The 25,831-nt window shown below is 50.8% G+C and overlaps 1 protein-coding gene across 1 annotated transcript; it reads right to left on the bottom strand.

Moving 5' to 3' along the window:
- Positions 1-7,603: 7,603 nt before the first annotated feature.
- TFF3 (trefoil factor 3) lies at positions 7,604-11,264 on the bottom strand. The gene is made up of 3 exons (XM_005548623.5): positions 10,994-11,264; positions 9,028-9,177; positions 7,604-7,807 (listed from the first exon to the last, which is right to left on the bottom strand). Exons 1-3 carry the CDS (start codon positions 11,220-11,222, stop codon positions 7,794-7,796), a joined length of 393 nt encoding a protein of 130 aa, XP_005548680.2. The 5' UTR covers positions 11,223-11,264; the 3' UTR covers positions 7,604-7,793.
- Positions 11,265-25,831: the final 14,567 nt, after the last annotated feature.

Below are 25,831 nucleotides of genomic sequence, written 5' to 3'. Positions count from 1 at the left end.
CAGGGAGATTACACAACTTCCCAAAGCCACAGAGCTGGTCGGTGGCTGTGAGAGGTTTGCGCTGTTACAGATGAAGAACAGTGGCACGCAGAAGTGAGACCCTGGCCATCCTGCTAGGGAGCCAGGGGTCCTGGCCACTCCATGGCTCTCCCTTCCTCAGGGAGAGGCATTTAGGAATTAAGACTGCACAGGAGGATCTACATGGTACAGGAAGTGATGTGGCAGGTCTGACCCTCATGACCAGTGGAAACTTCTCCTCCCAGATACATCGATCCAGATGATGTGCCAGCATCTCCAGGGCTCAGCCTTGAGGTCCATATGCTGTCAAGGCCCCTGTGAGTCAGGGTTGGGGCCTGAGTCCAGGTGTCATCGGGGACCATCACCTGGGACATGGCCCTACTGGGCCCCACTTGAAGGCAAGGAGGAAAGTGTACATGTGTGGGTAGGAACAGGACAGTGCGAAAAGTCGCTGCCTGGTGACCTGGCCTGGAGACTCTGCCCTCCCACCTGCATGGTGATCCACTGAACACAACAGCTGCCTCTGTACTCACGGTCCCCCACATTCCCCTCCTTCCCGCCCTGGTTTCTCCATCCCTAGATGCCATCCCATGCCCCAAACCCATCCACCAAGCACAATAACCTCGCCCCCACCCACCCCATGAGGTCACTCAAGTTGACAACCAGATAACAGTTTTTGTTTTGTTTTGTTTTGTTTTTGAGACAGAGTCTCGCTCTGTTGCCCAGGCTGGAGTGCAGTGGCGTTATCTTGGCTTACCACAACCTCCACCTCCCGGGTTCAAGAGACTCTTCTGCCTCGGCGTCCTGAGTAGCTGGGACCACAGGCACATGCCACCATTCTCAGCTAACTTTTGTATTTTCAGTAGAGACAGGGTTTCATTATATTGGCCAGGCTGGTCTCGAACTCCTGACCTCGTGATCCGCCTGCCTCAGCCTCTCAAAGTGCAGGGATTACAGGCGTGAGCCACCCTGCCGGATAACAATTTGTTGACCCATCCCCTCCACTGCTGGGAAAGGACTGGGCACTGCCCACACTCCATACAGCTCTCCTTCCCTGGCTCGGAATCACTGCAGACGCTGCAGACCAGGGGCGCACTGTTCCCCACTCCTTATCGACTGTGCCGCATCCCCTTGTCGGAGCGCTCCAGCATCCATGCAGCCTCGCGGCACCCCGTCATCGGAGCACTCCAGAATCCATGCAGAGAGCATCACCCCACATCCAGAGCGCACCAGATCCGTGAAGCACGCGGCACTCCCTCATCGGAGGGCTCCAGAATCCATGAAGCGTGCAGTACCCCTTAGTCAGAGTGCTCTAGAACCTGTGCAGGGAGCAGCACCCCACACCCGGAGCGCTCCAGCATCCATGCAGCACAAGGCATTGCCTCCTCAGAGCGCTCTAGAATCCATGCAGCGAGCAGCACCCCGCACCGGGAGCGCTCCAGCATCCACACAGTGCCTGGCCCATGGTTATCGGAGCGCTGCAGAATCTATGCAGCCAGAGTCCTCCAAAGGACCCTGAGATTATTTCTGCAAAAGGCCATGCCTTCGTAAATCTGAAAATTTGGAAAACATCCTTCTATTTATATCCTTACAACCCACCATTCAAGCTGTAGAAGCCTTTTTGGAAACCCAAGCAGAAGGATATCCAAAATGTAAAAATGGTGGGGCCTGCAATCCCACAGAGCACCCCCCGCTCTCACCGTGCCCAGGTCGTCCCACTCAGCACCGACATTCTTCCTCCAGTCCTGGGGCCTCCGGGTTTTACAAAAAGAGATGACTCTTGGGGATGTCAGGTGCGTGGGGTGCCATGAACCCTCCCAAGGCTGCAGCCTCTTGGACAAGGAGGCCACAGTACTGTTGCCAGCCAAATTGACTGCACCCCCGCATGAGGGGGCCGATCTTCCCCCACCACCACTGTGGCTGGCATTGCACTGGGTGCCACTTGTTAACAACTTCATTTTACAGAGAGATGGTGAAGTCAGACGCGGGCAAACCTGTGGCAGGGCACTCTTCCTGAAGAACCAACAGATCCCCTCGCGCCCGCCCCGCTATTGTATTTCCCTTCTCTGCCCTTTCCCCAGTGCAAGCAGCTGTCGGTCTGTGCTTCCTGCTGCTCTGCTCTGCAGATACTAATGAAGCCACAACCAGGGGGCCGGATGGTCACAGCAGGGACCACAGCCAGGCAACCTATAAGTTCTGTGACCTTGGGAGCTCTGGGACCTCATTTTCCCTAATGTCCCCATCTGTAAATAGCCAGATTGCCATAGTTGAGAGTAGGTGTCAGAGGGAAATGGGATCTCACCACACCCCAGGACTGAGACAATTCCTCTGGTTGGTGAGGGCTGGGGCTAGGGTGGGAGGCTCAGAGCAGTGAATGAATGAATGTGGGTGTCAGGGGCTTCCTCCAGGAGGCCTGCCCACCTGCCCCTGTGGAGGACAGAGGCCAGGGAGACAGGTCGGTGGGATGGGGGAGCAGAGGGAGTCGGCTGCACCCCACAAAACCCAAGAGGGAAAGGCTGCAGTGCTCAGGCCAACAGGGGCAAAGACAGCTGCACAGCGAGAAGCAGCGAATGATTCCTGTGCCTGAGTGCGGTCTTGGAATGGTGGAGAGAACCCTTGAGCCTGGGAGCCACCTGGAGGGGAACAAGGCCGCCTGGCAGCCACCTGGCAGGACCCATTGAAGATCAGACGTGCCAGCCACACCTAGGTGCTGGGTATGGCCTTGGAAATAAACTCAATTCTCAGGGCAAAAAGTCAGGCCTTGTCTAAATGGGCAAATCAGCAGAGGTATCAGCACATGTATAGATGTGCGCTTAATCAAGATATTATTCGCTTGCCACAGAATTGACTTTTGTAAAGGACACATCTCAGTGGGTTTTAGTAAAGTGTATGATTTGGTTGTTTTTAGTATCTAATATTGCACAAAATTGTGCAGCCAGTACCATATGCCACTCCAGATCGTTTCCATCACCCCAAAAGGAAACCCCTTCCCTGTGAGCCGCCACTCCCCATCCCTACCCCTACCCAGCAACGATGAAACACTGTCTGTGTCTGTGGGTTTCCCTCTTCTGCACGTTTCATATAAATGGAATCACACAACATGTGGCTTTTTGTGATCGGCTTCTTTCGCTTAGCATAAAACACACTTCAGTGTTGCTGAAAACAAAATAATAGAACCTAAGGAAGAAAGGGAGCATGAACTCTAAATGCACTAGAAAACAATGGCCAACTGAGTAGTGCGGCTCTGAGCTCACACAGGAATGAGCTTTCTCAGCCTACACCTTCCTTCCGCAGCCATCGGCAACCCTCCGATACAGCCATTGCAATTGTCCCATTTTGCTGATAGGAACTTTGAGGCCCCGGGGGTCTCTAACTCTTTCCAATACATGACGTGCCTCTCGAGCCCCCACGAAGGAGGACTAAGGGGAGAATTTCCAACCTCCACAGCTGTGTCACAGCCCAGGGTACTGCAGGGCCTCAGAGCAAAAACTTAGTGAGCAGGCAGGCTTCTTGGCCGCCTGGAGATGCGCCTACCACTCAGCTGTCCCTCAGAGAGGACCTGCTGCAGGGACCCAGGTCACCGAGAGCCCCGCGTCCGGCATGGCATCCACGCCAGGCCAACTTCCCTGGGGCTGCTCCCAACCAGGGCATTCCCACCAGACACAGGGTCCCTTGAGGGGCACTCTACTTTGGGGACTCCCCATCAGCCTGCTGGAGGCTCTTCCTCCCCAGTCCTTCCCCCACTCAGTTCAGAGGCATCAGACCCACATCAAGGCCTGCAACTTCTCAGCCTGTTCTTCCTCCCTAAGGGGTTCCCCAGTAGGTCTGCTGCTTATGGAAGCTTGCATGGGTGTCTCCGCTTGAAGCCAAAATCCTCACCATTGGAAATTTAGGAATCCTTGGAATACAGTGATAAATACAAGTGAATATCCAATGTATTATGGAACAATGTAGAACTTTCCAGCAGACTCCGGAGGAACTGTGGAAAAGTGCCACAGCCACACCCTTCACCACCAACTCAAGAGGAGGGGGAAGGTGTGCATATGCCACGGAAAACCATCATGGGGTGTAATGGCTGCAGTGTGGGGAGAAGTCCAGTTTTTCTCTCCCCTTTCCACCAGCAGCACACGCCAGCAGCAAAGGAGCCCAGTCATGTTCTGGCTTCTTCTGGCAATCAAAGTGTTCATTCTGGAAGGTTCTGGAAACATGGACCATTTCCAAATCAGTGATGAAGGTATTTGACATAAAAATGGTTCCTGGGTCCTATGGGTCACAATTCATTATTTGAATTCACCCTGAGCCGCTGACAGATGTCGGTTTCAGATGTGCCCAGACCAGGAGGTGGGAAGGCCCAGCAGGTGGCACTGAGCCACTAGGGCTCTGGACAGCTGTGGTCAACTGATGGCCAGTGATGGAAATTAAATATGCATGAGGCCCTATGAAAATATAAGAAATAAAAGGAGAGTAATGTTCAGTACACTCCTGTTCAGTGCATCGTGCTCCCCATGTCCACACCAGAGGACAGGATGAAGGAGACCAGGGCTTGAATTCCCCTGGATGGGCCACCCACCAACACAGGCAGCCCCAGCACTGACATGCTTGAAATGAACGACTCGGCTAACGCTGCAAACCAAACAAACGCAGTCTTTTCTTGATTTACATGACATACACTCCTGGAAAATTCAGGTATGTTCAAGCCATTTGAAACAACAACCAACAACCAAAACAACCGTGTTAAGATATAACACAGAAGTAGTCTCTGGGCTTCAATCGTCATGAATAGGTTTGCAGCCACCATGAGTGTCCAACAGGACGCTAGGACGTCCATCGGGTGGAGGCAGTGGTCTGTTCAGGACACCTGGGGACATCACAGGGTCCTGCCACGTCTGGCCTGTGTTCACTCAACCCCCCCCCTCCCCCCGCCCCGTTCATATGATCCATGAACACGCCCACAGATTCTGAAACATCCCCGTGGCAGCAGCCTCCACTGGGAACCCTCGGCTTCGATCATGTGTCCTGGGGCCCAGATCCTCCTCACCAACAGGAAGCCCAGGGTAATTCTGGGGCTGGGTATCTTAATTTGTATCTGGAAGTGGCAGGGCACAGCTGTGACTGGTGGCGAGCCGCAGTGACTCCAGCGGTCAGCAGAGGGCGCTGTTTAGTCACTTTGTGTTTGGACCAGGTTTCCGTTCTGCCGTCGGGCTGGGGGGCGGGTGGGCTGCTTTGGGTCTCGCTCCCTCATTGGTGTCTGTGATCTCTTATGAGAATGTCACAGCCCCCAGGTGGGTGCTGTCAGGGGCGGTGCGCTCTTTCTCATGGCACAAACCCCACCCAGGGTTCTGAGAGCCCCCAGACCCTGCCTGGGGCCCCCGAGGAAGGCAGGGAGCTTCCAAGGTCCCCATAGCAACCGAAGCCGAAGCGAGGGAGAGGCAGAGACAGACGGAGGCAGGACCCCGGAGACGGAGAAGGACGGGGGTCCAGTCCAGCTCATTCCAGGACCCCAGCCCTCCTCAGCCCCTTTCCTTTCCTCACTGGAGCCTGCCCTGCACAGCTGAATTATGGGGGTTCTCTGTCCTGCCAGCAGATCTCTCCATCTGATGCTGTTTCACTTGATGGAAGCGACCTTGATCCCCCCCACAAGGACAGCAGGAGTCAATGGTGAAGCGTCTAGAATGTGCATGAAACATTGTCCTGTCTGAGGAGGGCACAGGCTCGGGCTGGAGACAGGGAGCAGCTCTGTGGTGGGTGAAGGAAGGGTCCCACCTGGCTCAGATTTTGGGGAACCCTCCCTCTCAGGGGCACAGCAGGAAGGAGTCTGGGAGGGGGTACGGCCGTGTGGGAGGTGTTGACTGCAGAAGGCAATGCCGGGAACGGAGAGGTGGGGCAAGTCAAGAAATTCTTTGGGGCCGGGCGCGGTGGCTCAAGCCTGTAATCCCAGCACTTTGGGAGGCCGAGACGGGCGGATCACGAGGTCAGGAGATCGAAACCATCCTGGCTAACACGGTGAAACCCCGTCTCTATTAAGAAATACAAAAAAACTAGCCCGGCGAGGTGGCGGGCGCCTGTAGTCCCAGCTACTCGGGAGGCTGAGGCCGGAGAATGGCGTGAACCCGGGAGGCGGAGCTTGCAGTGAGCTGAGATCCGGCCACTGCACTCCAGCCTGGGCGACAGAGCGAGACTCCGTCTCAAAAAAAAAAAAAAAAAAAAATTCTTTGGAAATGCAGGTGGGTTGTGCCCATGAGTGAGGTCCCGGGCAAGGAGGCAGCAGAGCCCTGTCCCTGGGGAGAGGGCACCAGGCAGGGTAGGAGGAAAATGGAGCTGGTCATCCAGCCAGCAGCAAGGTGGCCTGAGGCTGAGGCCAGGGGGCCTGGGGCCAGCCTTTCCATCCCCTCTAGCCCTCAAAGACTGGGCATGGTCTGTGAGGGAGAGGGATGCAGAGCCCCGCCCAGAAGGACGTCCAGGCCAGAGCAGCTCTCAGTAGCAGAGCCCCGGAGTGGGGAGGCCACGCTTGGCGTGTGTTCTGAGGTCTGGGATAGTCCTGGAAGTTTCACTCCAGGGAGGGCAGCTGATGCTTTGGGGTATTGGAAGGGACACCCAGGGCTTCAGATTCAGAGATCAGAGACCAGGATATCCTGACAGTGTCCCCTCTCCGTAGGGACTTTTGGACAAGCTACTTCAAGAAAATCTCTTTCCATATCTGTGAGACAAGGGCAGTACTACCTCACTTATTGGGATATTGTGACCTCTAGGGACCAGGCCCCAAGTGCAAGCTGAAAAACAAAGGCTGCTGTTTTAAAGGAGCAGTTGTCTCTTTTCGAATGGGAAGAAATAGCTCAGAACAAGAACCCCATCACTGTGACTGCACTGCAGTGGAATTGTGGATCTGGCCCCTAAGAGAGCTCCAGCAGTGGGAGCAGCACGGGAGGCCCAGCCAGAGGCACTCACGGGCCTTTGTGCATCCAAAACCGTCTAGGTGGGAGTGGAGAGCTGCCATGTCCCAGGTCAGTGCGGTGGGAAGAGAACCACACTCAGGTCCAGAGGTGGATAAGGTTTCATGAGGACATGAGATGGAATCCCCACTGCCACCAGCTCATTCATTCCTATAGCTGCATCCATTTTTTTAAAAAAAGAGAAAAGGCCACCCAATGTGTCACAGATGTTTCAACTTAATTAGCAAACAAATACAAAATAGTGCCAGTTTAATTTACTGGACAAAGAAACAAGAACCCAGGAACAGTATGAGTATCGAATAGCAGCAAGAGTGGGTGTGAAATAAAGGACCACTTTGGAAGATCATTTTATTGGCTTGCTGTCTTCACCAAGAAAGACATTTGTGATTTTTGAAAACTTCTACTTGAAATGTATTTTTTCTGCTTTCCTGAGGAAGCGGCACTACGTGTTCCTAGGCTTTCCTGTGACGTGGGTGCCAGTCTGGGATTCAGAATATCCTTGCATGCACTGTGTCTCCTTAGGGAGTCTGTTCCTGCCCTTGAGGCCTGGGCAGGCCCTCTCCTGACACCCTCCCACCATCTCCCACGACGCAGCAGAAATAAAGCACAACCGCGGAAAGTCTCAGGCACCAAGAACTGTCCTCGGGCGGATCATGGGACCTTTATTCGTTAAGACATCAGGCTCCAGACATGAACTTTCAGCAGAAGCGCTTGCCGGGAGCAAATGGACAGAAAAGCTGGGATGAACAGCGCCCGGCAGCAATCACGGCCGGGCAAGGGTGCTCGGAGCTTCGCATCCCCTGGCCGGGGGCAGCTGGAGGTGCCTCAGAACGAGCATTCTGCAAACAGAGCAAAGGCCTGTGTGAGCAGTCTCTCTCCACCCACGCTGCCCAGCTTCCCAAGGTCAAGGCAGGTTCCGAGGCCAGTGCCTAGTGCTGCCTCCTCCCCTGAGTCACCGGGGAGTGTTGAGTCCCCACCACATGGGGGAATAGCCAAGATTCCCACCTCGGGTTGCTAAGCGAGATAGTGGGACCCAGGGGCCAGGCAGATAACAAGTGAGATGGGCCTTGGCAGGGCCGTGGCTGGCACTCAGAGAGGAGAGTGTAGTTCCAGGATGAGGAGCCGAAGGAACAGGAGCGGCAGTGGACAGTCGACAGACCCCTCTCTCTCCTGGCCTTCTCTGGACCCCCACCCCCACCCTGGACTTGCTGGGGAGGGTGGAGGGAGGCCCTGGGCAGGGCAGGGGTCTATCATTGATGAGGCAGCCAGTGCCAGCAGGACTCAGCCTCCCGTGTTTCACCCTGGGACAAAGGGCAAGAGAGGCCCCTCTGGATGCTGGTTCCAGGAAGGTACCTCACGCAGGTGCGGCCTTCGTGGGGGCTGAGCTGGCACTTGGACACGGCAGATGGCTAATAGCCGATCGCCCCACCCATGACGTGGGGCAGCTGAGCCTGGTGGAGCCAGGGCGGCAAACCCGTGTGCAGGGCCATCTGTTACCTGTACAGCACGCAGGCTCTCCGCCTTTGGGGAGGGAACCCCCAGGGTGGTTGCCCTGCACCTGCCCTCCACCATGGCAGAGAGAGGGAGAGGAGATGGCCCTTGTGGGGGGCAGAGTGGGGGAAGTGGGGTGTGGCACCGAGGCCCAACGCCCAGGGCTGGCACTGCCTGCCATCTGTGGAGGGGATGCCACAAATGACAAGACTCTGGTGGGGGACCGGTTTGCAAAAACAGCCTGAAAGTCAGCCTGGCTTTCCACACCTATGTGTTTCCACTTCTCTCAAGAATAGTTATTAAATTAGTTTCCTCTACATAACGCCATCATTTTGAACACCTTTTTGAAATGATTGCTTTTATGTTTTACACAAAGGAGACAAAAGAGGACAGCCCCTGGCCATGGCTGCCCTGGGCTTGAAGCCTCTGCTCTGAGGCCTTGGTGCAGGTGTGTGGCTTCCCGGGGACCTCGTGCCTCCATCTCCAGCCCAGAAAGGACAGGGAGGCCCTGAGACCCCCGGCCTTATGGGGCCAGGCCCAGACCATGATGCTGTCACTCAGGCCTTACCTCCTTGTTCCTGCAGGGGTTTGAAGCACCAAGGCACTCCAACGATGCTGGAGTCAAAGCAGCAGCCCCGGTTGTTGCACTGCTCGGGGGTGACCTGGGGGTAGCCGCAGTCCACCCTGTCCTTGGCCGGCACGGCACACTGGTTTGCAGCTGTCCCAAACAAAGCCCTGTCAGCTGCCAGAGCCCTTACTGGGCTGCGGTGAGTATGTTTGCTTCACTTTGCAAGCTTGCATCCTCCCGCTCCCACCTCAAGTTCAACCACTGCTGAAACCCTCACTCCAATGAAGACGGGCTTTCCCTGTGAATATTTGCATCCTCCTGCTGCCCCCTCCTGAGTTCAACCACTGCTGAAACCCTCACTCCTAGGAGGACGGGCTTTCCTTGTGCAAATTTGCATCCTCCCGCTCCCACCTCCTGAGTTCAACCACAGCTGAAACCCTTGCCTTTAGGAAGATGGGCTTTCCCTGTGAATATTTAAAGAGAAGCAGTCTGTTAAATGCTAAACTTGGGGACTCGGGCCATTTGCCTAAGTGTCTCTCTCCTTGGCACGCTCTTATCACCTTCTCAGGAAGTCACATACGGACCTGGGTCCCTTCCAGCTGGCAGGAACCCCTGGGGAATCCAGGGTCCCCTGAACTCGGAAACAAAGTTCCCCTTCACTGTTTGACCAACAAAACCTTGCCCCTTTGTTCTAAATGAAAAACGCGATGGGAGACACACATGCCATAGAGATCATTGCAACGCATGCTGCCTGCTTTTCATTTTTTTCTGCATCTCCCTTCCCCGAATTGTTGAGCATGTCCCACCCTCCCTGGACATCCTTCAGTCCCCAATATTTTCATTTTTCAGGCAAGCCTCTATGTCTGTGTGTGCAGCAGAAGTTCACCTCGTTTCATTAATGAACTGGGTATTTCCTTAGGAAAATAGAAATCATGTGGTCTCTTAAATTCCCTTCTATTGCTCCCAGTCTGTAATTGCTTATCCTCACCGCGTCCAAATTTCACTCACACTGGAATCAGCTGCAGAGCTTTAGAAATGACTGACGATGGCTGGGCATGGTGGCTTATGCCTCTAATTCCAGCACTTTGGGAGGTCAAGGCAGGAGGATCACTTGAGGCCAGGAGTTTAAGACCAGCTTGGCCAACATAGCGAAACTCCGTCTCTACTAAAGATACAAAAAATTAGCTGGGCCTGGTGGTGCACGCCTGTAATCCCAGCTGCTTGAAGCCGAGGAATAAGAATTGCTTGAACCTGGGAGGTGGAGGTTGCAGTGAGCCGAGATTGTGCCACTGCACTCCAGCCTGAGTAACAAAGCGAGGCTGTCTCGAAAGAAAACAACTGAGGCCTGGCGCTCACCCGCAGATGCCCTGAGGTAACTGGTGTGCCCCAGGCATTAGGATTTTTAAAGCTCTCCAGGTGATTCTAATGGGCTGTGAGTTCAGGAACCCCTGCCTTTGACCCTGCTCAGAAGACACCCGGATAAAAGCCGTACCCTCATTCCTTCAAACTTGGGTTAATGGAGCAGCCACGCCCCCGCCGCAGGGTTGCTATGCAATGGCTAAATGAACCTTGTGCCGGTAGGTATTGAAAGTATTCTGAAGTCAGGGTTTTTCTCCCGCATCTTTCCTTTTTCTTTGTAAATGTGAAAACAATGCATAAAGACCTATCCTGTAATTTAGAAATCTCCGGCAAAGATGGCTACGGGGTCATAGGGGATGGGCTCAGGCTCAAAGCCTGATTTCAACAGACTGGGCAGAGCTGCCTTAGATAAGTTGTTAACTTTCTCTGAGCCTCGGTTTCCTTGTCTGTGAAATGGGGACAATAAACACCCACTTCATAGGATGGCGCAGGAAAAAGTGTATATGTGACAGGTGGCCATTATTACATGAATGCAGAATCCCCCCTTATCCTGGATCCCTCTCCTTCCCGCCCACCCTGCTACCGGGGCAGTCAGAGCGGTACTCACACAGGCCCACGTACTCAGCAGAGCTGGAGGACACCAAGGCCAGGACCAGCCCCAGCACACAGAGAGCTCTGGCCGCCATGACTACCGTGGGCTCCGGGATGCAGCTCAGGACACACTTCATGGTCCAGGAGGCCTCATTTATGCCCCGGTGTTTGCACAGCCGCTCTGGATTGTTTGCTTGGGGAGGGCTCTCCCTCCTGGCTCTGGCTGCTCCTGGACTCTCCCGCATGCCTTTGTCAAGCTCCCAGACAGTTCTTCTCTCTCAAAGGGGAGAGGTCAGTTCAGCCTCCACTGTTTTGGCAGCAAGCGGTGAGGGCGGATTCCAGTTCTGGTTACGGGTCCTCTGCTGGGGAGCAGATGTGTGTTAATCACCCTCCTAGCCTGGCCTGGTGCAGGGTGTGGGAGCCACGTGGGGCTGCAGGACCAGTGCACGGTGTCCATCTCAGCCTCCCAGCCAGGAGCCCTCAGAACACCCCTGGTCCCACGACAAGAGAGCCCCAGCCTGCTCCATCCCAGATCAGCCTTGGAGACGGCACTCTGAGTGAGTCAGGACCCTACAGCTCTCTCACAACTCCTGAAACACAGAGATTTCTTGTCTTTCTTTTTTGCTTTCTCCCCTAAAAATTATTAACTACATTTTAATAAGTGGATGAAATGAATTGATTGAAAATATGTTAATAAAAACATGGCACACGTAATTGATTTTTAAAATCAAATAATACAAAACAGCCTCTCCTATTCAGAGGCATCTATTGTGAACTTTCTTAGGTATCCTTCCAGAGATTTTCTCTCTGGATCTAAGCACTTTTTTTGAGGGGGGTGCGGGGGGAGACAGGGTCTTGCTCTGTTACCCAGGCTGGAGTGCAGTGGTGCAATCTCAACTCACTGAGACCCCCGCCCCCGCGGGGCTCAAGTGATCCTCCCACCTCAGCCTCCTAAGTAGCTGGGCCACAGGCATGTGTCCAGCTCATTTTTTGTATTTTTTTAGAGACCGGCTGTCGCCACGTTGGCCAGGCTGGTCTCAAACTCCTGGAGTGAAGTGATCTGCCTTCCTTGGCCTCCCAAAGTGTCAGGGTTACAGGCGTGAGCCACTGCACCCGGCCACATTCTTAACACAAACAGGAACTGACTCTCCACCTTTGCCCGGTGTGCTCTTTTAGAAACTAAAGACTACATCTGAAGAATTGTTTTATAACAACATATCAGATGAGACAGCGATGATTATATCCATTTTCCAGAGGAAGAAACTAAGACTCAACATTTCTGGTGCCTGTCGGAGGTTATTCCAGTATCCCTGGTATAGCCAGTATTTAACGCAGGTCCATTTAACCCAGGACCCTAAGCCTCCGCCCTTGGCATCCACAGCACCCCCTAACCTCCTAACCTCCTGCAGTGCACTGGCTGGTTGTGGGCAAGAGACTAATCTCATTCCAGGAAAACGGGTTCCTAGATTTTGTGTTCTCCGTGTTTCTTTTCCAGGGAGGCATTTTGATGACCCCCACTGACCCTTCCAGGAGCCTCTGTCTGAAGGGTGGACTTGGTTTATTACCCCGAGAAATGGGAGCGCCTGGCCGCTCAGGTTTAGCCTCCAACTGGGGTCCCTGGTGGTGTGTGCAGGGCGGCTCTGCACTGCCAAGGGTGCGTCCACAAACTACCCTTCCCTGAGTGACCCATGGGAGCCCGAAGGCGCATGTGCTGGGCACCAGGATGTGTCCCACCGTGTGACTCCCGGGCCCCGCCTTGTGTTCCGCAAGCCCTTTGTGGATGGATTTGAGGGCCCCTCACCTCTTGTGTGCCGCCCCTGCTGAGGCCAGTGAAGGAGGAAGAAGGAAAGAGCATTGTCTGCCTTGTTGTCAGGGCACTCACTTTTTCTGGGAGACAGTGAACCCAGGTTCATCCATGGACAGCAGGATTTTCATGTTATTATAAAGGTCATTGTAGGGGAAATCCTGGGGGATCTGGTGAGAGCTCTCTGCCTTCCCACTGCTCATAATACCCAGAGGCCAGGCCAGGTCGTGGTGCAGGGCTGAGTTCCAGGAGGGTGCAAACACCCCAGGAGCAGACTGCTGTCCCTCCGGGCCATGATCTGGCAGGTGCTGTGGTCTCCACCTGCTGCACTCAAAATTGCCAGGAGTGGGGAGAATATCAATGCCTGGGCCCTGCCCCAAAGGGTGGTTCTGCCGCCTGTGATTCTTCTCTGCGGCCAGCACCGAGAACCGTTCTGGGATTTGCTTTGGATTAACTCTGTAAATGTTGACTGAGCCCCTACTGCCCACACCCAGGGTTTAGGGCTCGGGAAGGAATAACAAAGGTGACACATTCTTGCCCTCGAAAAGTCTTCCCCGCAAAGGGAGACGGGATCACGTCAGAGTTAAGATGGTGAAGCCGAGACTGGGTCCCAAGTCCTGCACTGCCTGACCTCGGGCAAGCCACTTCCCATCTATACCTCAGTTTCCCTACCTGTCGCAGGGTGCTCACCCCACAGGACAGCATGAAGTGGTGCTGCACAGCCCAGCCAGGTGCCTGGGACACACACTGACCACCTGCCGGGTGTGCTGGATCAGCCACGACGTCAGAGGAGCGAATTCCTGGTAGGAGCAACGGCTATGGCGAGGGGGCCAGAGCTGGGTCCTGGCAAGTGGAGATGCACAGGTTTCTCAGAGACGGGGAATTTTGGCTGGGCCTCTGGAGAGGGGGATACAGAGGCCCGTGTGTGTCCCCTCTCTCTGTTCTAGGAGGCCCCTCCCCAGGAGCCCTGGGCTCTGTACAAGAACAGAGGATGGCACGGGAGAGCCCACCCTGCCTTCCAGAGCCTGCATTCCGGTCACCTTCCCCAGCCTCCCTGTTTCCCTGGGGAAGTTCAAGTTCCAGAGATAAAGCAGAGCTATTGTCAGAGCTGTAGGCCATGGGGCACTGGGCGTCGGGCCCCACCCAGACAGGTGGCTGCCCTGGACAGCCCAAGACCTGGGGGTGAGCAGGACTCTCCCCTTCCTTCTTGGGAGCTGCATCCCGCATCCCTGCAGCAGCCTCTTCAGCCGTGTGTGGTGTGGGCCGTCCTGAGAACCCTGCAAATCCCTCCAGCCCTGGGCTTTGTGCACTGGTGTCTGAGGGAAGGGCAGGGGCTCCTGGATGGGCTCAAGAAGAAGACAGTCTGGTCCCCCATGCCGGGGCTGCAACCTTTTACCTCCCGGACACATGGTCATTGTCACATGCATGGAAGGAGCACAAGCTGAGCCTGGGTCCCAGGTCAGGCACTCGGCCTGCCAGATGCGGGAGCCCCAGAACATCAGGCAGAGCCCCTGCCCTCAGAGCTCACAGGCTGGCGAGGAGGAACAAGCCTTCAAGCATGAATTGCGGTGCAGTATGATTAGAGCTGGCAGAGTGGGCTGAAATCTGACTAGGTCTTGAGGGATGAGTACAAGTTCACCAGATGGGAGGCGTGAAGGTCAGCACATTTTGTTTTATTTTATTTTATTTTATTTTTTATTTTTATTTTTTTATTTTATTTTGAGGCAGGGTTTCACTCCTGTCACCCAGGCTGGAGTACAGTGGTGCGACCTCAGCTCATTACAACCTACACCTCCCAGCCTCAAGAGATCCTCTTGCCTCAGCCTCCCGAGTAGCTGGGATTACAGGTGCATGCCACTACACTTGGCTAAATTTTGTATTTTTAGTAGATACAGGGTTTCACCATGTTGGCCAAGCTGGTCTCGAACTCCTGACTTCAGGTGACCCGTCGGTCTTGGCCTTCCAAAGTGCTGGGATTATAGGCGCACGCCAGCACGCCTGGCTAAGTTTCGTATTTTTAGTAGGACCGGGGTTTCACCATGTTGGCCAGGCTGGTCTCGAACTCCTAACCTCAAGTGATTCGCCCGCCTCAGCCTCCCAAAGTGCAGAGGGGCAGGTAAGGCCATAACACAGACTGCTTTGTACTACTAACTCACCGCCCCACAGGAGTTGATGTGGCACGTGCAGGTCATAGGATCTGCATCACTGCTCAGTTTTCTGGTATTGTCACTGAGTTACTCACGCAGCAGACAGTCTGATGGAGGAAGCAGGTAGGAGTCGTGCTAATCAGCACCCCTGGGTGGCCCCGGGCCGCACGCCTCCCAGGAGTACCCTGCTGCCCAGCTGTCTCTCGGTCTGCAGCTGCCGCGGGTGCCGCCCCTCCCTCTGCACAGAACTTCCTCCTGCCTCCCCGAGAGAGGCTCGCAGACCCTTCCTGAGTCATCACGACCTGAATGTCGGTGCTTTGGGGAGGCAAACGCAGTGACCTCTGTACAGGAACAGAGGATGGCACGGGAGGCCCACCCTGCCTTCCAGGGTGTCTTGACCCACAGTCCATTGAGGACAAATGGGGGTGGGGGACCAGGAGCAGCGCAAATCCCACCACCAACTGTGGAACAGGAAGGTGAGAACACAGAGCGGCCCAGTGGGCTTGGGAGGGGGCATGGGCTCCAGGGTTCCCTTGCGCAGCTCAAGGAGCACTTGGTGATGTTTCAACCACTCGTCTTGAGAAGGAGTCACTCTAAACCCAGAGCGTCTGTGGGGTTGGGACCGTTGCATCAGCCCCACGTGCAAGGGACAGGAAGGGTTCCCAGAAAGGTGTGGACCGATGGCCAGAAATAACTCAGCTGACCACCGTGGACAGGAGCGCCTCCTCACCCACAGTCCCACGTGCTGGACCCAGACGGGCCCTTCCTCAGCAGCCAGACCTGCTCTACCAGGAAGCAGAGCCCGGGAGGAAGGTGCAAGGCTCTCGCCCAGGCACCAGAGGCACGGTGTCACCTCACCTTCCGTGTGATGCACTCCAGTCTGCAGTCCTGCACTGAGCCAGTCCTGGGCTGACAGCTGGGAGCCCCTCTTGTAACAGACCTGGGCTGATGGCATGCAGTTCTTACAGACAGTCCCTGAATGCATTGGTGCAGGCAGCCAAGTTCAACAGCCCCAGACAGTACAGGAGACCCCGTGGGGATCCAGGTCCTCCCATCACCAGGCTGGGAAGCCACAGCCACTCTCGGCCTTCAGGCTTGGCTCATACCTGTGAGCCAAGCCTTTGCCACCAAGTGATTCCCAAGTACACTGAGTTGAAGGGTGTCCTCCCCAAAATTCATGTCCCTCCTGAAACCTCGGAATGTAACCTTATTTGGAAATAAGGTTTTTGCAGTTGTAGTTAAACTAAGATAAGGTCTAGATCAAGCTTGTTCAATGCGAGGTCTGTCGGCCACATGCAGCCCAGGACGGCTTTGAAGACGGCCCAACACAAATCCGTAAACTTTCTTAAAACGTTATGAGATTTTTTGCAATTTTTTTTTTTTGGCTCATCAACTATCGTTAGTGCATTTGATGTGTGGCCCAAGACAATTCTTCTTCCGGTGTGACCCAGGGAAGCCAGAAGACTGGACACCTTGGTCTAGACGGATCTGCTTGCCATCTGGCCTGGTCTAGATGGAGTAGGGTGGGCCCTAAATCCCATCTCACTAGCGTCGTTATAAGAAGAGAAGAAACACTGAGACACACACAGGGGTGAAGAAGTGAGCACAGACGCAGGGGGAGGCCACGTGGCGATGGCAACTGATGTGCCTGCAAGGTAAGGAAGCCAGGGACTGCGGCACCCCCAGACGCTGGAAGAGGCAGGCAGGACCCTTCCCTGGAGCCCTCAGAGGGAGGAGGCCCTGTGACACTTTGACCTAGGACTTCTGGCCTCCAAAGCTGGGAGAGAATAAACAAGAATAAACGTCTGTTGTTGAAACCACCCAGCTTGCAGTGTTGGTTATGGTGGCCCAGGACCCTCACACACAAGGGGCACCTGGCAGCAGTTCTGTTGAGCTTGTGCTTTCTGGTGTGAGGGGAAGGGGAGAGTAAGGACACGTTGAAAGATCCCAATGGCTTGTCTCACGATGACCTCTCCCTTCCTGCCCTGGCCTGGCTCCCTGGGGCCCTGGATGAGCTCTGCCCGGGTGCTCAGTGCCCCCCCAGCCAGGACCGTGGGTCCACTCGGCCACCTGGATGCCTTTGACCCCACACATCGCCAGGCCTCGGCCTTTGTCCTTGCCAGCACCCATCCAATTGCTGGTCTCTACGAGTCCCTGGCTGTCATCAATCCCCAGCCATGTACTGGATCCCTTCCCAAACTCCCCTGTCACCAGAATTATCCCCAGTGGAGCCTTTTGTTCCCATTTCCTTGTCTCAGGGGAGGCTAAGACAACACTGGCTGGTGAGGGCTGAGGGACTCTCAGTTCCTGGTGGGGCTTGGGCTGGGCTCTGCTCAGTGGAGGGCAGGGCACGTGGCAGCTCATGCCCAGGGCAGAGCCGAACAGAGAGGTGGCCCTGGCAGAGGTTGTCAAAGCCAGGACACTTTTCAGACGAGTGAGTGGGGGTGCTGTGAACGATGGTGCCAGGACAATAGGTGTGGCCAGGGAGTGTCCCTGGTAAGCTGGGACCAGTACCACCTGCCAAGAGGGCATTCCACAAGCCCCCCACTGGGCTGCAGTCATTTTGAGAGACGTGAACACTGTGGGACTAGGGCAGAGAGAGGAACAGGCACTCCCCCAGCTTTGGAAACAGAGACACCGTCAGTGATCCCAACACACGTGTGGCATAGCGTCATGCCCTGACATATGTGGTCGTGCACAGACAGGGAAGGTACATGGATGCATGTGTGTGCACCTGGCCCTGCAACGGGCTGGGGAGCTGAGGAGCCACACAGCACTCACGGGGCCAACAGCAGCACTGAGTGTCTTTATTTTTGTCTCCTATTCTGTGGGGATTGGTTCCTTCTCTTTTGGAAAGAAAAGTCAGATAATCTTATGGTCTCCAAAGTCACAAAACATAGTTGCCATTTAGGAGTTGACATGTCCAGTCCCACATGACAATCAAAATTCTGAACTTGACTTAAAATTAGATGTTTTCGTTTGATGCAATAAAGGAATTAGTGATCATTATTAGCATGGGGTGGATCTTTGGGTGTATATCTCTACATATATGACACACATACGGATGTAAATATTTACATGTATCAGTATCTCTTCAAGGTACAGACTGAAATATTACATATAATGTATGGGATTGCCTTCAAAATAATTCAGGAAGGATAATTAGAGATAGTAAGTATGGATAAAACAAGATTGGCCGTAAGTGGATACTTGTTGAAACTCGTTGATGGGGGCTCATCATACTATTATCTCTACTTTAATATATGTTTGCAATTTGCCATAATTAATAAGTTGAACCCTCTCCCTCTCCCTCTCCCTGCCTGCTGCTCCAGGGGAAGGAACAGTGGTTGGGGCAGGGGCAGGGCAGGGGGGAATAAGGGGAACAGGGAACGGAAGCTCTTCCTATACTGGACTGGTGTTTTCCAGGCTGGCTCCACATTCTCTGGACCCATCAGGTGCTTGAAACAAACGCCTTATCTCATGTGCTACTTCCGGGGGCTCTTCAGGGATTCCTCACCTGCAGATCCTTTAACGCTGGGGATGCACTTTCCACTAGCTCATCAATTCCCATCCCGGGAACGTGGTGTTGTCTTTGGTTTCTCTGAGAAGACGTCTGCTCTCACCTCAAGTGTCTTTCTTGTACAAAATCTAGGATGATGGACACAGTTCTCTTGAGCTCCATAGCTTCCCTGTGGTTCACCGGACACATTTGTGCATCCTTCACCCCAACACACTCCTGGATGCAGGCAGATCCTAACGGTTCGTCCTGTTCCTTACTAGATATTAGAGTCCCCAGGAGTCAGAAACTGGTGTCCTGTAGCCTCCAACCATGATGGACACACACCAAGCTCTCTTGGTGGTCCCACTAAGACCTCATTCCTAAGACCTGAGTCTAGAGACAGGCACACCCCACCCTCACCCCTTGGGGCAAGATGACAGTGAGAGAGACTCACAGCATATCAGCAACTCCTTAAAAATTCTCACACATAGCATTTTCTACAAACTTCCCTTCCCTTAAACCTTTTGTAGCATCAGTAGAGGCAAAATATTGAAGAGTCCTCTAACAATTCTCAGCCAAATTGTTTTTGATGTTTCATGGTCTATCGTCTCACTTTGAAACATGACATCTACTGTTTCTTGATGTTTCAGCTAAACCTCCACTCCAACACCAGAACACCAAGAGCTCTCACTGTATTTGTTCATCGTGTTACAGGAAAGGGGTCCCGATCCAGACCCCAAGAGAGGGTTCTTGCACCTCGGGCAAGAAAGAATTCACAGCAAGTCCACAATGCAAAGTGAAGGTAAGTTTATTAAGGAAGTAGAGGAATAAGAGAATGGCTGCTCCATAGACAGAGCAGCCCTGAGGGTTGCTGGTTGCCCATATTTTATGGTTATTCTTGATGATATGCTAAACAAGGGGTGGATTATTCATACCTCCCCTTTTTAGATCGTCTAGGGTAACTTCCTGACGTTGCCATGGCATTTGTAAACTGTCATGGTGCTGATGGGAGTATAGCAGTGAGGATGACCACAGGTCACTCTCGTGGCCGTCTTTCTTGGTTTGGGCAGGTTTTGTCCCACTCCTTCACCACAACCTGTTTTGTCAGCAAGGCCTTTATGACCTGTGTTTTGTGCTGACCTCCTATCTCATCCTGTGACTTAGAATGTCTTAACCGTCTGGGAATGCAGCCCTGTAGGCTTCAGACTCATTTTACCCAGCTCCTATTTAAGATGGATTTGCTCCGGGCCACATGCCTCTGACAACTGGTTTCCGTATTTAGATATAAAACCCAAAGACAGAGGTCTAAATTTGTTTCTTGAAGGCTCCTACTGGGCAGATAACTGTGACAGACTCTGGTGAGAGAGAACAAAGACAAAAAAATGTGTAGCTCCTTCCCCTGAGAGACTTTGGAGTACAAGGGAAGACTAGATGTGCAGACAAATTATGGACTTTACCGAAGGGCCTGAAAGAAGAACGGAGGAAGCAGAGACGTGCCTATTCATGGATGAGAAGGTCTTGGATTCTAAAGGTGGTGATTTTCTCAAAATAAACTATATATTCAACTTATTTTCTATCAACATCTCAAAGGGAGATTGTGATTAAATGTCACAAACTGACTTTAGGATTTAAATGAAAAGATAAAGCACCAAAAATACCTAGTAAAAGTTTAAAGAACAGTTCATAGGAAGAGGAAAAGAAGAATCAGAAGATATCTATCCTATCCGACATTAAGACTGATTACAAAACTACTGTGTTTAAAGCAGGGAAGTACGGGTGCGGGGATGAAATCAGACAACTGGAACAGAACAGAAAGGTGAGAAATAGATCCACATACATAAGAAAATGCAGATAATATATTTGATATCAATGGGGAAACAGGACAATTGAATAAATGGTACCACAACAGTTATCCGTATTTCAAAAAGACAAATTTAGATCCTCACCTAATGATGCTAAGCTATTTTTAATTATCTACATTGAAAAAGGTAAATTTAGAACCACAATTTAAGAACCCCTTAACAAGTTTTTCTCTCTGCCCTGGCCTGGCTTCCTGGGGAACTGGACGAGCTCTGCCTGGGTGCTCAGCGCCCCCCAGCCAGGACACTTAGTACCGCGGTCGGTTTGTGCTGTGTGGCTGCTCAGCTTCCTGACCCATTGCAGGGTCAGATGCACACACATGCATTCATGTATGTGCATGACCATCTGTGCATGACCACGTATGTCAGAGCATGACAACATGCCACATTTGTGTTGGGATTGCTTGTCTGTGTCTCCCTGCCCAAAACTGGGAGAGTGCCTGTTCCTCCCCTCTGGGGGAGCGCCATTTCCTCCATCTGGGGGGGTGACTGTTCCTCCGTCTGGGGGAGCGCCTGTTCCTCCTTCTCGGGGAGCGCCTGTTCCTCCCTCTTGGGGGGCTCCTGTTCCTCCGTCTGGGGGGGCTCCTGTTCCTCCGTCTGGGGGAGCGCCTGTTCCTCCGTCTCGGGGGGGGGGGCGCCTGTTCCTCCGTCTCGGGGGGGGGGCGCCTGTTCCTCCCTCTTGGGGGGCTCCTGTTCCTCCCTCTGGGGGAGCGCCTGTTTCTCCGTCTGGTGGGGTGCCTGTTCCTCCATCGGGGGGGGCGGGGCGCCTGTTCCTCCCTCTGTCCAAGTCCCACAGTGTTCAAATGAATTAAAGGCCCAAAGGGAAAAGTAAAACTTTAAGTCGCTAAAAGTAGAGATGGTCAACAGCTCGTACTAGACCATGCCCTTCTTGATATAACAATGAAAACTCTGGAAAAAGCACAAAGCAAGGGCCTGATGGCGCTGGAGAGTGAGAAAAACAAACCAAGCACAGCTGTCTGAGCTCCTGGAGGGGAGCTGACCCTGGGAGAAGGAGAGGGAATGCTGCCAGTTTACTTCTGTGTGGGGTTTTGCCTGAGGGTAGGTCACAGTGGTTGTTGTACAGTTGCGGGTAAAATAATACCAATGGAAACCTGAGGTCCTTCTAGGCTGCAGAATCACTGTACTGAAAAAGCCCAAACCCAGCTGCAGGAAAGCGGAGGAATCCCAGAAAGGAGAAAGCCAGAGAGCAGAAGCTCCAAATTCTGTGTGAAAACCGTTCCCATGTCTCTGTCTGACCCATGAACGATCCACATACAGGACAGACTCTGGCTAAAGATGAAGAAACTGAAGTTTGAATGACACCCAAGAAGCAGAGTTTGATGTTTGAATCCAACGGAGACGTTTTCCTGTTCAAACAAACATACAAAACAAACTAAACAAGCAAACATAACTGTCTTCAGAGGAACAGAACAGAATCTGCACTCCCCACAACATAACAATACAGTGTCCTGGCTACAATCCAAAATTACTAAATGCACAACAAACAGGAATGTGTCAAATGTGTCATGCGTTCCCAAGAGGAAAAAAAAGGCATCAACCTGAGATGACCCAGACATTGCAGTGATCAGATAAAGATTTTAAAATAGTTAGTATAAGTATGCTTGAGGAAATAAAGAAATATATGCTTATAGTGTATGTAAAAATAGAAAATCCCAGAAAAAGAAAATTTTAAAACTGCATAAAAATAACCAGGTAGAAAGTATAGAACTGAGGGGGGTTCAGGTGTGGTGGCTCATGCCTGTAATACCAACATTTTGGGAGGCTGAGGTGGGTGGATCACCTGAGGTCAGGAGTTCGAGACCAGCCTGGCCAACATGGTGAAACCCCATCTCTACTAAAAAATACAAAAAAAAAAAAAAAAAAAAAAAGCCAGGTGTGGTGGTGCACACCTGTAGTCTGAGCTACTTGGAAGGCTCAGGCAGGAGAATCACTTGAACCCAGGAGATGGAGGTTGCAGTGAGCCAAGATCATACCACTGCACTCCAGCCTGGGCAACAGAGCAAGACTCCGTCTCAAGAAAAAAAAGAACTGAGAAGTATATGTGTGAATAATAAATCCACAGTGAATATAAACTAAACAAATAAGTAAATTAATAATGAATAAATATGTACATGAAAGTAAAATGTATTGAACAGTCTTAGAGTAAAATGAAGATGACAGAGGAAAGAGTCAATTAACATAAAAGATAGCGCACTTTAAATTATCCAGTTTGAAGAATAGAAAGAAAAAAAGGTTGAAGAAATGAACAAAGCCCCAAGCACCTATGGTACAATATCAAAATGTCTGACAGAATGAAATCAGAAAAAAAAAAAAATAGGGGCTAGACGTGGTGGCTCATGACTATAATCCCAGAACTTTGGGAGGCTGAGGTGGGAGGATCACTTGAGGCCAGGAGTTCGAGACCAGCCTGGCCAACATAACGAAACCCTGCCTCTACTAAAAATACAAAAAAATTATCCAGACATGGGGGTACGCACCTGCAATCCCAGCTAGTCAAGAAGCTGGGGCATGAGAATCGCTTGAACCCAGGAGGCAGAGACTACAGCGAGCCGAGATTATGCCACTGCACTCCGTCCTGGGTGACAGTGAGACTCTTTCAAAAAAAAGAAAAAACAAAAAAGCAAGAGAAAAAATTAACAATTCTGAATCTTTGAGAAGACTTTTTTTTTTTTTTTTTTTTTTTTAAAGATAAACCTCTAACTAGACTGGTCAGGGGAAAAAATAAAGAAAACACAAGTTACCAACATCAGGAATGAAAGACAGGCTATTACTATCATGGTACAGTCATTAAAAGGATAATTAGATAACATTTAGAGTAACTTAATACCAACAAATTTGGTAACTTAAATATGAAATGAACAAATTCCCTGTAAAACACAATTTACCAAAATGGACACAGACAAAAAATAGGAAACCTAAATAGTCTTATGTCTATGAAAAATTTTGAAGTTGTGATCAAAAACCTTCCTACAAAGAAAATTGCAGGCTTGAGTGGTTTCACTGTTGCATTCTACCAAACGCAAATGAAGAAAAAACAAACACAAAACACAAATGAAGAACTCTAATCTATACAAACCTAGGAAAAATGAGCTGGGCATATTTTCCAACTCATTTTATGAGACCATCATAAGCCTAATACCAAAACTTGACAAATATACTATGAATAATTAAAGAGCAACATCAACACAGATTGAAAAATACTTATAAAACATTACCAAATTTAATCCAGCAAGATACAACAACAACAATATGTCAAGATATAAATTTTTTTCTTAGAAAAACAAGGTAGACTTTAACATCAAATAATCAATGCAGTTTAACAGAAAAAATTTTAAAACATGTAATCATTTCAATGAATGCATAAAAAGCATTTAACAAAATTAACACTGATACATGATAAAAATTCTCAGAAAACTAGGAATAAAGAGACCATTCTTAAGCTAATAAAGGAAATCTACAAAAAATATGACATTATACTAAATGGTGAAATATTGAATATTCTCCTCTTAAAATCTAGGCCAAGGCAAGAATTCCCACTCTCATCACTTCTATTTAACTTTGTAATGGTGCTTCTAGCAATTGTAATAAAGCAAGGAATAAAAGGCCTAAAGATCACAAAGGAAGAAGCAAAACTGTCTTTATTCAGGGAAGATCATTTTATTTTCAATTGCCTGTTGCTAATATATGAACACCATTGATTGTTGTATATTAACTTTGTTTCCTGTAACCTTGTTTTAAATAATTTTTAATAGATTTTTTAAAGGATGTTCTAACATAGCACAAATCATGAAGGTACAGTGAATAAATTTGACTCAATGACAATTAAGGATATCTATTCATCAAGACATGACAGAGGAGTAAAAAAAAGTCAAGTCATGAACTAGGAAAAGATATTTGAAACCCATATAACTGACAAAGGATTGCTATACAGGATAGGTAAAGAACTCCTTCAAACCAGTGAGAAAAAGATGAATAATATGATTTTTAAAATACACAAATAGGATTGCCACTGAAAAGAAAAGCTAGGCAGTCAATAAGGATATGGAAAGAAGCTCAACCTCACAAAAAGTCAGGGAATTACAAATAAACCGATGTTAAAATATCACTGTACTTAACATCAGATTGCGCTGATCACCAAATGTCGACAAATTGTGGAGAAATAGGAACTCTTATGCAAATCTGGCAAAAGGGTAATTGACACACCCTCTTTGGCAAGCATTTTGACAACATCCAGTAAATTGAAGAAGTCCATATTGTTTTGATAGAAAGAAATTGGCAACAATATACCTAGTTGCCTATCAATAGGGGACTGAATCCCATGGAATATTATACACATGTTAAAATGAATGAAGTAGATCTATCTGTATTAATGCAAATACATTTCAAAAGTTAAATAAGATATAAGTTGAAAAGGCTGCATACTAGGATACCATTTCTGGTTATTTTAAAAAGCAACAAAATAATACCATGTATGGTTTATGGGTATGCACGGGAATAAAGCCCACTGACTTAGGAAGAGTGGCTAATTCTGGGGAGGGAGGAAAAAGGATGGATTAAGGGAGCACTTTTATGATTTTATTTCTTTTTAAAATGAGAGGCATTTTTAAAGTGAGAGACATCAAGGCAAGAATAACTGACAAGTTGATGAATTTGGGTAGCACGTATATAGATGACACTACATTAGATGCCACTCAAGGAAAGGCATTTGACATAAGACTGTTTAAATTTTTATTTAAAGAAATCCAAATAACGCAGGTGGTGTGGGCAGCAAGTCCCAGCTGCTGGGTGTGAGAGAGGCTGGGAGAAGCCAGCCCTGAGGCTGGGACTGGCACATGAGACCTGGTTTGGGGGCTGTTCTCATGCTTCATCCTGGTTGCCTGGCCAATACCCCAGGGGTTTATCTGGCCAGGGATGGGGAAGGGACCACTGACAGGGCAGGAGCATCACTGTCTTGGACAAGCACTGCCATTTTAAAGTTCACCTTGATCAAAAACTGCCTAATGGCTAAGGCTAAGGTCAGCATGACCATAAACCACAAATGACATCTCCGACCAGAAACTTTCCAACCATAAGAAATATACCTCTCCCCGACCAGAGGCACCTCCCCTCCAGCCAGAGACATTCCAACCCCGCCATATACTTGTCCCTGACACAGAAACATTCCAAGCTTGTGATAAGCTCTCTCTCATCCTAAAACCAATACTCTTAGTCTGTAAGAGAGAGCACTCCTGACCGAAAGCATCCAGAAGCCCCTCTTAATTTTGGAGAATAAACCTGTCTTTGACTGTTGAGCCACTCTTTGTGTTTCTTTCATCTTTCTTTAACTCTTACAACCACTTTTAAATCCCAGCAGCATCCAGCTTGATGGCAAATAAAAGTCTTAAGTCCTTTCACATTTTAAAATTTTAATTCCCAGGTCTTTGGACCTCTGCAGTGCAATCTCAACTTTCTCTCTATATTAGCAGAGCTGACAGATCCACCTGAGGGTGAGTGCCTGACTGTGTCCAGGGCAAGCAGGGGCTCG

This window comes from Macaca fascicularis, chromosome 3 (assembly GCF_037993035.2).
Source record: "Macaca fascicularis isolate 582-1 chromosome 3, T2T-MFA8v1.1".
NCBI lineage: Eukaryota > Metazoa > Chordata > Mammalia > Primates > Cercopithecidae > Macaca > Macaca fascicularis.
Note: the sequence above shows the minus strand (reverse complement) of the source record. Positions and strands in the feature narration are given on the sequence as shown.

Coding starts and splice junctions, on each gene's coding strand:
- TFF3 (XM_005548623.5), bottom strand. CDS start 11,222: ATGCGGGAGAGTCCAGGAGCAGCCAGAGCCAGGAGGGAGAGCCCTCCC. Junction 9,178..10,993: donor TGCTGAGTACGTGGGCCTGT/GTGAGTACCGCT, acceptor TGTTTGGGACAG/CTGCAAACCAGTGTGCCGTG.